The 12,328-nt window shown below is 36.3% G+C and overlaps 1 protein-coding gene across 1 annotated transcript in view; it reads left to right on the top strand.

The window, feature by feature from the left end:
- The window catches only part of COL24A1 (collagen type XXIV alpha 1 chain), a 374,970-nt gene that overhangs the window by 56,528 nt on the left and 306,114 nt on the right, over positions 1-12,328 (top strand). The window contains exons 6-7 of the mRNA XM_077771041.1: positions 4,717-4,770; positions 8,944-8,997. Of these exons, the coding sequence (XP_077627167.1) occupies positions 4,717-4,770; positions 8,944-8,997 (108 nt within the window). The remainder of the gene's footprint in view (positions 1-4,716; positions 4,771-8,943; positions 8,998-12,328) is intronic.

Here is a 12,328-nt window from a genome sequence, read left to right as displayed (position 1 = left end):
GGTTTGGCCTATATGACCCTATATATTATAAGCTAATCTAGGTACATATTATTATTATTATCGTTATTCCCATTTTACAGAGGAGGAATATAAAATTCAGAGAGATTAAATAATGTGTTCAGTCTTTTCACTCCAAATCCCTGTTTCAATTATATTGAGTGGACTCTAATTCGATAAATCTGTTGTAACATGTTAATGCACCTAGTACTTGGGGAGTGTTCCTCCCTAGGCAGAAGGCCCTCTGGAGATCCAATAATAGTCTGAAAGAGCTGCTCTGCTAGTGAGGATTTTAGAACAGTGGAAAAGGTGGAACTTTGAGAATTCTTTGAGTAATAAAATAATAAAGGATCGGCAACTTCCTTTTGCTCTTACTAACACTCAAAAGTATATATAGCTCCTTAAACAAAAGTCATGTAAAAGTAAGTAGAAGTCAATTATCAAAGTCAAAGTCAGTTATGATTAATTTATAAACATTTTTAATAACGAGAATTTGAAAAGCCAATCAAGTATGACTAAAAACATGTTGGGAGTCATGAAATTAATACAAAATTAGGGACAGAATAAGAGATTTTGGAGTATTTTTTAATACAGAGAAATATGCCCTACTACTTTGACATTTTAGGTAAAATTGGCATGTTCAATAATCTCTACTCATTCATTTTATACTAGGGAGGATCAGCCCACAACTGGCCAAGTTAAAAGCACTTCCTTCATGTTGACATGGAATTATGGTTATAGAACAAGTTGATCAATTAACTGAAGCACCTTTATGGGGGAATAAAAGAGTTTTGGCATATATTTCTTTAAAAATATGTTGCCCAGATAATAAAGCTTATAATTAAGAAAAACCCCTTTCTTTAAATCTGATTTTTATTGATCTATTGATTACTTTTATCCCCTTTCTTAGATATTTCTTTTTTAATGAGGTTGAAATGTTAAATTAGTTGACAATATTAAGAAAGCAGACAAGTAATAGAAAATTCAGATAGAACCTAAAAATAAGAATTTTTTTTCTTAAATAGTTTATTGTCAAGTTGGTTTCCATGTAACATGCAGTGCTCTTCCCAGCAAGTGCCTTCCTATATGCCCATTACCCCCCTTCCCCTCTGCCCTACCTCCCATCAGCCCTCAATTTGTTCTCAGCATTCAAGAGTCTCTAATGGTTTGCCTCCCTCCCTCTCCCCAACTATTTTTACCCTTCTTCTCTCCCATGGTCCTCCATTAAGTTCCTACAGTATAGTATAGTAATACGTATAGTAATCCACCTATACGTGTAAACATATGGTATCTGTCCTTCTCTGCCTGACAACAGAGAAGGTCTCTCAGCATAACACCCTCAAGTTCCATCCATGTTGCTACACATGGCCAGATTTCATTCTTTCACATTGCCATGTAGTATTCCATTGTATAGATAAACCACATCTTCTTGATCCATTCATCTGTTGATGGACACTTAGGCTCTTTCCATGTTTTGACTATTGTTGAGAGTGCTGCTCTGAACATTGGGGTACACGTGCCCCTATGCATCAGCATTCCTGTATCCCTTGGGTAAATAGTTTTCATCATACAGATATCTTATATCTTTGGTTAGGTTTATTCCTAGATATTTTATGTTTTTTTGTGCAATTGTGAATGGGATTAGTTTCTTGATTTCTCTTTCTGTTGCTTCTTTATTGGTGTATAAAAATGCAACCAATTTCTGTGCATTGATTTTGTACCCTGCAACTTTGCTAAATTCATGGATCAGTTCTAGTAGGCTTCTGGTGGAGTCTGTTGGGTTTTCTATGTAGAGTATCATATCGTCTGCAAAAAGTGAAGGTTTGACTTCTTCTTTTATAAAAGAAGAATATAAGAAATAAAAGTTCTGATGCCTTTTATTTCTTTTTTTTTTTTTGTCTGATGGCTGATGCTAGGACTCCCAGCACTATATTAAACAACAGTGGTGAGAGTGGACATCCCTGTCGTGTTCCTGATTTCAGGAGGAAAGCTCTCAGTTTTTCCCTGTTAAGGATGGTGTTAGCTGAGGGCTTCTCATAGATGGCTTTTGTGATGTTTAAGTAAGTTCCTTCTATCCCGACTTTCTCAAGGGTCTTTATTAAGAAGGGTCCATCCCCTAGCTTTCAATCTGAAGGTGTCCTCAAGTCTAAAATGAGTTGCTTGTAGACAGCAAATAGATGGATTTTGTTTTTTTATCCATTCTGCTACCCTTTGTCTTTTGACTAGAGCATTTAGTCCATTTACATTCAGTGTTATTATTGAAAAATATGGGTTTAGAGTCATTGTGTTCTCTGTAGGATTCATGCTTGTGGTGGTGTCTCTGGTACCTTGTGTTCCTTGCAATATTTTTCTCATAGGGTCCCCCTCAGGATTTCTTGTAAGGCTGGTTTAGTGGTGACAAATTCTTTCAATTTTTATTTGGAAAGACTTTTATCTCTCCTTCTATTCTGAATGACAGACTTCTTGGATGCATATGTTTTCTGTTCATCACATTGAAGATTTCCTGACATTCCTTTCTGGCCTGCCAAGTTTCAATAGACAGGTCCGTCACCACTCTGATAGGTTTCCCTTTGTATGTTAGGGCCCTTTTCTCCCTAGCTGCTTTCAGAATTCTCTTTGTCCTTATATTTTGCCAGTTTCACTATGATATGTCATGCAGAAGATCGGTTCAAGTTACGTCTGAGGGGAGTTGTCTGTGCCTCTTGGATTTCAATGTCTGTTTCCTTCCCCAGATTGGGGAAGTTCTCTGCTATAATTTGCTCAAGGACTCCTTCAGCACCTTTCCCTCTCTCCTCCTCTTCTGGAATTCCTATGATATGGATATCGTTCTGTTTGATTGTATCATTCAGCTCTTGAACTCTCCTTTCATGTTCCTGGATCAGTTTATCTTTCTTTTCCTCGGCTTCCTCTTTTTCTATAATTGTCTTCTAATTTGCCTACTTTCCTTTCTGCCTGTTCAGTCTGTGCATTAGAAGCCTCCATTTTATTATGCATCTCATTTATAGCAAAAAATAAGAATTTTTAATGTGATATTTGTAAATCATTGGCCACAAAGAACTTTATTATATTTGAAATTCTCAAGGGCCATCATTTCCTAACTACTTTTAAAATTCTTTGGAAATACTGCCTAAAATCAATTGGTTAGGTTTTCTAATAAAAGACTAAAATTTATAAAAAGCAACAAATAAGATTTTTGTTTAGTAGATATTGTGATATGAGAAAAAAAATGGACCTGGTTTTCCAGTACTTTTCTAAGCAATTTTAATCAATTCATTTAAACTTTCTGGATCCTCATTGTTTCTTTATCTATAAAATGTGATTTACAAGATAAGCTCTAATATCTTTTATAAATTCTAAGTATATTACCTTTTTTGTTGTTGTTAAAGGATTGAGTTCTTAAAATATTGAGATATCATATCACTAAAGCTGTTTCTCGCATCCCATAATTTTATAACAAGTCGTCTAACATTGGAGCCTTGGATCACTTAGGTGGCTCAGTTGTTTACAGGTCTGACTCTTGATTTCAGTTCAGGTCATGATCTTTCAGTTCATGAGATCAAGTCCCACATTGAGCTCCATGCTGACATCAGAGAGCCTACTTGGGATTCTCTCTCTATCTTTCTCTCTCTTCCCTTCCCTGATCCTATGCTCTCTCTCCCTCAAAATAAATAAACAAACAAATAAATAAATCCATAAAATACAATTTTAACCTTAGTACTAGAAGTGGTGATAGCTATGGAAGTGAAGAGGTCATCCTGGAAAAGAGTCTTTCCTTAAAAATGAACTTTGTATAACATAGACCTTTTTGCCAGTGAAGACTTATTTCTAATTTGTAAAATGAAAAGACTTACTGAGGAACACGAAGGACTTTTCCATTGGTCTTCCTTCTTTCATCAGTTTGTGTGGTACTTGAAAGATATGTGAAAGAAAATAGAACTATTTCTCATAGAGTGAAAATAGCATTTAGAACTCTCTAGGAATGGAAATTATTACTAGTTGAGAATGGTGATGAAATCAGAATTGGAATAATAAAGAGTCTCAATTGTGGCTCTTAATTTTATGAGACGGGAAATAGAAAAAGAGATACTTTGCCAGTATGCATAATAAGAAAGTTTACATTAATATTGTGCAAAAAAATTTGGCTGAGATCTAATGTCATATTTCTCTTGAAAAGTAAAACATGATTCCCGGAGTATGAAAGTATCTATTTTATATCTGTTTTGGGAATTAGAGGTGTACTATTGTTTTGTTTTTTTTTTTCTTTATTACTTAAGTAGTACATGTCCATTGCAAAATTTTGGAAAATGTTTAAACTTAGTATGATACCTTAAAATTATAAGAATTACAAGCAGATTTCTTTTACTAACAGTATCCAGTTTTCTAATGCTAACATAGGAATTATAACTGAATGTGTCACAAAAGTAGAGAAGTTAATAGAGCCTGTCTGTGGGTCCCTTAAAGAAAGATGTTTCAATGGTAATATAACTTTGTTAGATTTAAAAAGTTATCTATGTCTGACAATCTTCACAGCATTTAAAAATAAGGCTTATAAAAATCTACATTAAAAAAGTAAATAATCCATGCCCATCTCAATTTAAAATAATTTCATTTAATAGCATATAATATATATAACATCTGATGACACATACAGCTGAAGAAGTGTGATATGCTATATTTAATTTATGCTTTACCAAGTGTTTTATAATTGTTTTTACCTAGGGCCCCAAAGGAGATCCTGGACTTTCCCCTGGTCAAGCTGTTCCTGGAAAAAAGGTAATTAGTTGCCCATGGAATAAAATCATGGTGATATATTTCAAGCATTAAAAAAATTTATCTTTTTTAAAAATATTTTTTAATGTTTATTTATTTTGAGAAGGGGTTGGGGCAGAGAGAGAAGGAAAGAGAATCCCCTTAACAGACTGAACCATCCAGGTGTTCCCCTTTTTATCTTTTTTAAATGCAGATTTTGCTTGATATCAGAGAAGAGAGAAACTAGCAGATTTTAATGGAGGAAGACATATTTGAAAAATAAATGATATCATCAGCTTAATTTATCAGTTGAAATCCTAACTTTAATTTTATTGAGTGTCTACTACAGCTTACCATTGTGCTACCTACCAATTAGGAGGGATGGAGCAAAAAATCTAGAGCAAGATATGGCCCTAATCTCAAAAAATCTGCTGTTAAAAGGCATACACACAATAATACATAAATTACAATGCTATATTGTGTACCTTTTTTGAGAATAGTTCCATGTACTTTATCTTTTTTAAGTCCCACAGTAACTGTAAGAGAGGTAGTCATCATTACCTTGTCTTCCAGAAAGCAGAATTTATGGAAAGCCTGGGTGGCTGTCAGTTAAGTGTGTGACTCTTGTTTTTGGCTCAGGTCATGATCTCCTGCTTCCTGAATTCGAGCCCCGCATCAGGCTTCACAGTGCCTGATGCAGTGTGGAGCCTGCTTGGGATTCTCTTTCTCTCCCTCTCTTTCTGCCCTTCCTGGCTCACTCTCTCTCCTTCTCTCTCTCTCTCAATAAATAAATAAACCTAAAATAAAAAGGGAAGCAGAATTCATAGAATTTAAATGACTCATGGATAGTAATTGGCTGAGTTAATGATATATTTGTCTGACTTTTAATCTAATATGCATTTCATTTGTCGTAATGCTGTCAAACATATACACGTTGAAGTAAAAATAATGTTTTAAAGTAAATACAGAGACAAATCTTTATTAGGAGGAGGGTACTGTTTTCCACTGAGAATGAATACAAATGGAGTCTTTAGGAATACATCTGGGATGCTTTGTTTAGACAAGCACTTGATGAATGTGATACAATTATAGGATGTTTTAGTTTTTGTGGTATACATTTGCAAACTTTTAGAATCCCTGAATAATTTTAGTGGTTCCTGTGTTGAAATCTGATCTTCTAACTGGCTTATAGAAACCCTTGTAAACTTAAAAAAAACAAAGCAAAAACAGCAACAACAAAAAACCCACACCATATTAATGAACTTTGTAGATGTTATACTGACAAGTAAATCCTCAAAAAAATTTTAATCTAGAATTTTGAGAATTTTATTCCTGCGATGGAAATGAGGTCTCTGAATATAAATATTTTAGAAAGAGAATTGAAATTTATTATTAGAAACATATTTTCATTGGTCCCTTAGTTATTGCAAAGAAGAATTTCCTGCAATCTGAGAAACAAAATGCCATCTTTTCAAATACCTAAATATAGGATATTTGATTTCTTACTCAAAATTTAGAAATTAGAGAGCCATTCCATTATGATGTCTTTAAATAACCCTCCCCCAAATTAAGCATTCACATTTATATCAAATGCTTGGTTTTATCTTTACTTGTGGCTTCCCTGTAAAAAATATAGGGTGGTTCAGTATGAATATAGTTTCTGTATGAAACACAGGATGGTTCAGCATTGGAATTGAGGCTTGGAAGTATGTCAGCCTTTTTTCACTTTTTGAGTTACTCATGTACTAAGTGTGGTTAATGCTAGATGGGAGAAATGTAGTAAGATACAGATTTAATGATATGTTGTCATTGAGCTTGAAGTGAAATCTACCGTTTAAAACTGAAAGATGTATTTCTAAAATCATAAAATTTAAAAACCTTTCTTAGGCACTATATTTACATTAAGTTGGGTTCACATATTCTGAGGAGGCAAGGTATTAGTTATATACATATATTATGAATACATATACAAATATTAAACGATGAGAGTTGAGGCAGTTGGAAAACAATAGTGTTTTAGTTTTAATAACTTAGCTATTATAATAAATATATGGTCAGCGACAGAATGATAAATGTAGGAGCTAGTCCTTTAGCATAGAACATCCCCTAAAGAACATCTCTCATAGAGCATTTAATTTAAGTGTTTAAGCCCTTTTTGGATCTCAGTGGCATGCAAAGATAACTTTTAAGGAGTGGTAATTTTCCTTTCCCATAAGACAAGTGAAAGATTCTCATTTTTCAGATAGACAAACTTTGAAAAGAAATCAGGTGAACCACCCACAATTAGAGCTATTAGAAGGAGACAAGCCTCCAAGAACCTGTTTCCTAATGCAGCTTTCTTTTCCCTCTATTTCAGAAATAATTGTAACATGTATATATGAAACCTGTATAAACTGGTCACCCCATCACAAATGGAAGATATCTTAATAAAATGTCAAGAAGAGGTATTAAAATGAACTTAGTATAAATGGAAAGGTACTCAACTGTTAATCATCAGAAACATTCTTTCCTCTTCTGATTGTTTAACTTGATGACACATTAAAGTCCAAGTGCACTAAATATTAAACAGAACACAGTCACTTAGACGTTTACTTAGGATTATTATTTAAGCACTCTTTTTTCTTTCCCAACATTGTTTTTTCATGCATCATGTATTTGTTGCAGCAGGAAGAGGGAGAGGAAGGAAAGTAAAACTACATTTGGAGCAAAGTGCCTCAAGATTGTTACCATTCCTCTTTCATTTTTTTTTAAGTTTGTTTATTTTGAAAGAGAGAGCATGCACGCATGAGCCAGGGAGGGGCAGACAGGGAGAGAGAGAGAGAATTCCAAGCAGGCTCAGCACCTATATCCAGCGTGGGGCTCAACTGGAGAGGAGCTGGGCTCAATCCCACTACCATCAGATCATGCCCTGAGCAGAAATCAAGAGGTGGTCATTTAGCCTACCGAGCAACACAAGTGTCCCTTTCCCATTCCTTTTTGACACGTTTTTTCCATGTCAATCCACACAGCTTCCTCTTTGTCTCTCACTGTCACTTCTACCCACCAAACACTCCTTCCCCTCATATCAGTATACTTTCTCCCTCCCACCCCAAGATGAGCTTCTAGGCCCTCATCAAAGACAGTGGATGGCCTTAATAGGTGAAGTCCCATCTGCAGGAGCCACACACACATCCTCCCAATAAATGTTCACAGAAATTACTTCCCACTGGTAGAGCGGGCAACGCCAGCACAGCCCCGGTAGCAGAAGTGCCCCTTTCTCTGCTGTGCCAGGTGAGGCCAGCCCTGCTCACGGCAGCCCTGTCTTGAGGTTCCTCGTGAGAGTCCCACCAGACACCAGCCTCAGCCCTCCACAGCTGCCACACAACGTGCTTATAGACAGTTCTTTTAATATTTACTTCCTTTTGAGAGAGAGCGAGCAAAGTGGAAGGGGGGCACAGAGAGAGGGGAACAGAGGATCTGAAGCAGGCTCTGAGCTGACAGCAGAGAGCCTGATGTGGAGCTCCAACTCACAAACCCTGAGGTCATGACCTGAGCAGAAGTCTGTAGCTTTGACCGACTAAGCCACCCAGGTGCCCCACTCATAGAATTTTTTAGTAAACTTTAGATTTTTAAAACACAGTAAACCTTGAAACAACAGGAATTTGGGGAGTGAGGGCATTCCTAGAGAAAACAGTATCAGAAAAAAAAAAAGGAACAGAGGCACTGATGGGGGGAAGTAAGGTGCAGGTATTCAGCATGGGAAGAGAGAAATGTGGGGGACCTCAGAAAGAGACTCAGAAAGAAAAAAGGTGCAATTTGAACCTAACTGCAAAGATTAGAAATGAATGCAGTAAGATTTTGTCAGCCAAGATGAAATCCTGTAGCAAGGGGTCGCCTGGGTGGCTCAGTCAGTTAAGCATCTGACTTCAGCTCAGGTCATGATCTCACGGTTTGTGGGTTCCAGCCCCGCACTGGGATCTGTGCTGACAGCTCAGAGCTTGGAGCCTGCTTCGGATTCTGTGTCTCCCTCTCTCTCTCTCTCTCTCTGCTCCTTCCCCACTCATACTCTGTTTCTCTCTGTCTCAAAAATAAACAAACATAAAAAAATTTAAAAAAAATCCTNTAAAAAAATAAAAAAAGAAAAATCCTGCAGGAAGGGAATTCTAATTTTCAATTTCCGTTCATAACATCAAACCTCTCTTTGTGTTTTGTTCTTAGGGCAGTCAAGGCCTTTCTGGATTAATGGGACCCCCTGGTATGCAAGGTGATAAGGTAAGATGCAGTTTTACTTTGACATAATTGGTTACCATCTGGGTCTGGGAGCTCTTCAAGTCTTAACATCTCATTTTGAAGTAGAGCCCAAAATCAATGTTTTATTTTATTTAATGTCTTTTATTTATTTCTGAGAGAGAGAGAGAGAGCGAGCGAGCAGGGGAGGGTCAGAGAGAGAGGGAGATACAGAATCTGAAACAGGCTCCAGGCTCTGAGCTAGCCGTCAGCACAGTGCCTGACACGGGTCTCAAACCCACAAACCATGTGGTCATGACCTGAGCCAAAGTCAAACACTTAACTGACTGAGCCATCAAGGTGCCCCCGCCCCCCGCCAAAGTCAATGTTTTAAATTCCTTTTCTCAGCAAAAAGAATTAGGATGCTCTCCTAATCCAAGAAAGTGGTGCCCACAAAGGGCAGTGCCTTATGAAAAATAAAACCCTTTAGTTAATGAAGGGAACAAAATTTACATGCAGGAATAAGTCAAAGTCACTGACAGAATGTTGAAGCTTTTCTTCTTCTTTTTTATATAAGGGCTATTTACCTACTTCTGAAACTTGGAAGTCATTTTTTTAACTTTTATTTGTTAAAAGGGATGTGTAGGTAATACTTTGGGCTCTTTTTTTAAAAAAAATTTTTAAATGTTTTATTTACTTTTGAGAGAGAGAGAGAGAGAGCGTGAGCAGGGGACTGTCAGAGAGAGAGAGAGAGACACAGAATCTGAAGCAGGCTTCAGGCTCTGAGCTAGCTGTCAGCACAGAGCCCGACGCGGGGTTCGAACCCACAAGTTGAGAGATCGTGACCTGAGCCAAAGTTGGACGCTTAACCGACTGAGCCACCCAGGCACCCCATGTTTGACTCTTTTTTTTTTAAAAAAGGGTGCTCATTGTATTTGAAAATACTAGTCTCTGCCATGATATATATATGAACGTGAGGCCTGAAGAGCAGGGTGGAAGTGAGGATTGGGAATAGCTAGTAAACAATAGTAGTGATATATATTTGACTACACATATTTTTCTGAGGTAAAAAGGACTCTAATACGGCTGCTAGAATTATTTCATAATTCCCATATGCTGTACAGTTTCCTGCTTCTCCTCTATATTCAGCATATTTTTCTTTTCCCCCCAAACACTAAGTTATTGACTTTCTAGAGGGAAAAGGAAGATACAAAACATGGTTCTAAGTATTAAAGGCCCCAAAATATTGAAGAGCAGTATTGGACTTGATATGGGTATCTAAATACATATAATAATCAGCTGTGTTGTCTCTGTGTCTCATATCCCCTTTCTCTTGGGACGTTTGGGTTGGAAGTGGTATTCAGGCTCTGTTTACTTGGTTCAAATCCCATTTGCCATTTTCTAGGTCCCATTGACTTTGGGGAAGGTATTTAACCTCTCTCTGTTTCAGTTGCCTCATTTGTAAAATGTGAAGATAGTACTACCCAGTTTATAGGCAGTTGTTGGAAAGAAGAAAAGATGTAATCCGTGCAATACAGTGTCAGACAAATTGCGAGTCCCAACAAATGTTAACCATCAGCTGTTTATCTGGTTTTGTAAATACGACCTTGTTTGCTTTTCCTCATAACTGCTACTAAAGAGCTGAATTTTAAAATGATGAACAAGATTTTGATCTCATGGAGTATTTTCCCTCTCATGACCTCACCACCATTATTTTTATGGCCTTCAAACTAATTTTCGTCGTAGACAGTACTTAGACTCTGATCACTTCTTTGCAGTTGTTGGTTGCTCCCATGGAAACAGACAAGAGAGTGATCATTTCTAACAGAGTTGGTCTTGATATATAGTTGTAAATCCATTCAATTAATGCTACTCAGTGTACCTCTGACCACTAAGTATACCTCTGAAGAAACCATACTAACAAATAGTATTGAACAAAGATCTTGTCATGTGGAAATTATTTTAATTATTTTATCTGATATTAAATATAAAATATTTCATCCTAAAGAATGGTACTACATATGACAAAAAACCTAATCATTACTTTTCAAGGTTAAATGATGCCTGCGGTTTGGGAAATTAGCAACCCAGAAAAGAAGATTCTAAGTAATATTGGAGTGGTTATTATGTAGAGGACTATATAAAGAAATATCTAGAGAGACAAATTTTAAAAGGCTGATTATCATTTTAACTTTGGAATTGTGCTTGCCTAAAGGAGAAGATACTGGCTTTCAGAGACCTGTGCATATATTATATATGTCTTGGCTTACCAGTATTTTAAAATCTTAAGATTAATATATTCTTTTGGATCTGTATAACTCTAGTAAAGTGAAATACAGCATTATTTTAAACAAACTGGGCTATAGATTATTTTTCCTTATTTGATTATTTTCCTCATATATGATTTATTAAACTTTTAAAATCTGCCTTTTTTTTTTAAGTTGATCATATAGAAGCCAGTGGTCAGATAGCAGCTGTAGCTGAATTTTCTCTAGAGAAAGTTTAGTTGAAAATATTAGAAATCGCTTAGGTGGCTCAGTTGGTTAAGCATCTGTGTATGGCTCAGGTCACAATCTTGCAGTTCATGGGTTCTAGCCTGCCGTCAGGTTCTGTGCTGACAGCTTAGAGCCTGGAGCCTGCTTTGGATTCTGTGTTTCCCTCTCTCTGACCCTCCCCTCTTCATACTTTGTCTCTCTCTCTCTCAAAAATAAACAAACATTAAAAAATAAATAAGAAAATAAATTTATTTCTGATAAATGAAGCATTCATGGTTTACTGTGATTTGACAGTAGTTTAGAACAGTGTTGCAACGTTTGAAATGATTTTGTAGTTTTTCTGAGAATTTTTCCTCTTTTTAAATAGAGTGTAGCTATTAATAGAAACTATATACAAATTAAAAAAAATAAGTATTGCTAGGGAAAGGACATAAGGACTCAGTCTAAACCTAAATTGATTCTTCACATTGCAGGCTTGGGACAAGTTTCTATCGCACTATGCGCATATCTTGTTTTGATATGAATATACAGTAGAAGTATATTCAAAATGAGCTTGATAGACTGTTCCTGTGGTTTGTATAGAAGAGAGAAGGGCAAGACCAGTTAGTGGATAAAATGCTCTCAGTTAATTATGAGCTGCTTTTGTGGAATTTACTAGTGTGGGTTCGTGTTTTCAGCCACTAGGTCGCTTCCTTGCAAACCAGATCCATGCTAGGAGAACCTAGAAAAGTAGTTCGTGTTCACTATAATCTGAGACTGCCATTACTTTCATCCTTGCAATTGTACCCATAATGTTAGTGCTAAGGCAATTCTTAAGGTCAAGGCAAGAACTCAAATCATTGACTTTGTTAAGTGGGAAATCTAAGATAAGTCCATAGAGA

This window comes from Crocuta crocuta, unplaced genomic scaffold (assembly GCF_008692635.1).
Source record: "Crocuta crocuta isolate KB4526 unplaced genomic scaffold, BGI_CrCroc_1.0 scaffold125, whole genome shotgun sequence".
Classification (NCBI taxonomy): Eukaryota; Metazoa; Chordata; class Mammalia; order Carnivora; family Hyaenidae; genus Crocuta; species Crocuta crocuta.
The sequence above is the reverse complement of the archived record's forward strand: the minus strand, read 5'-3'. Positions and strand labels throughout refer to the sequence as shown.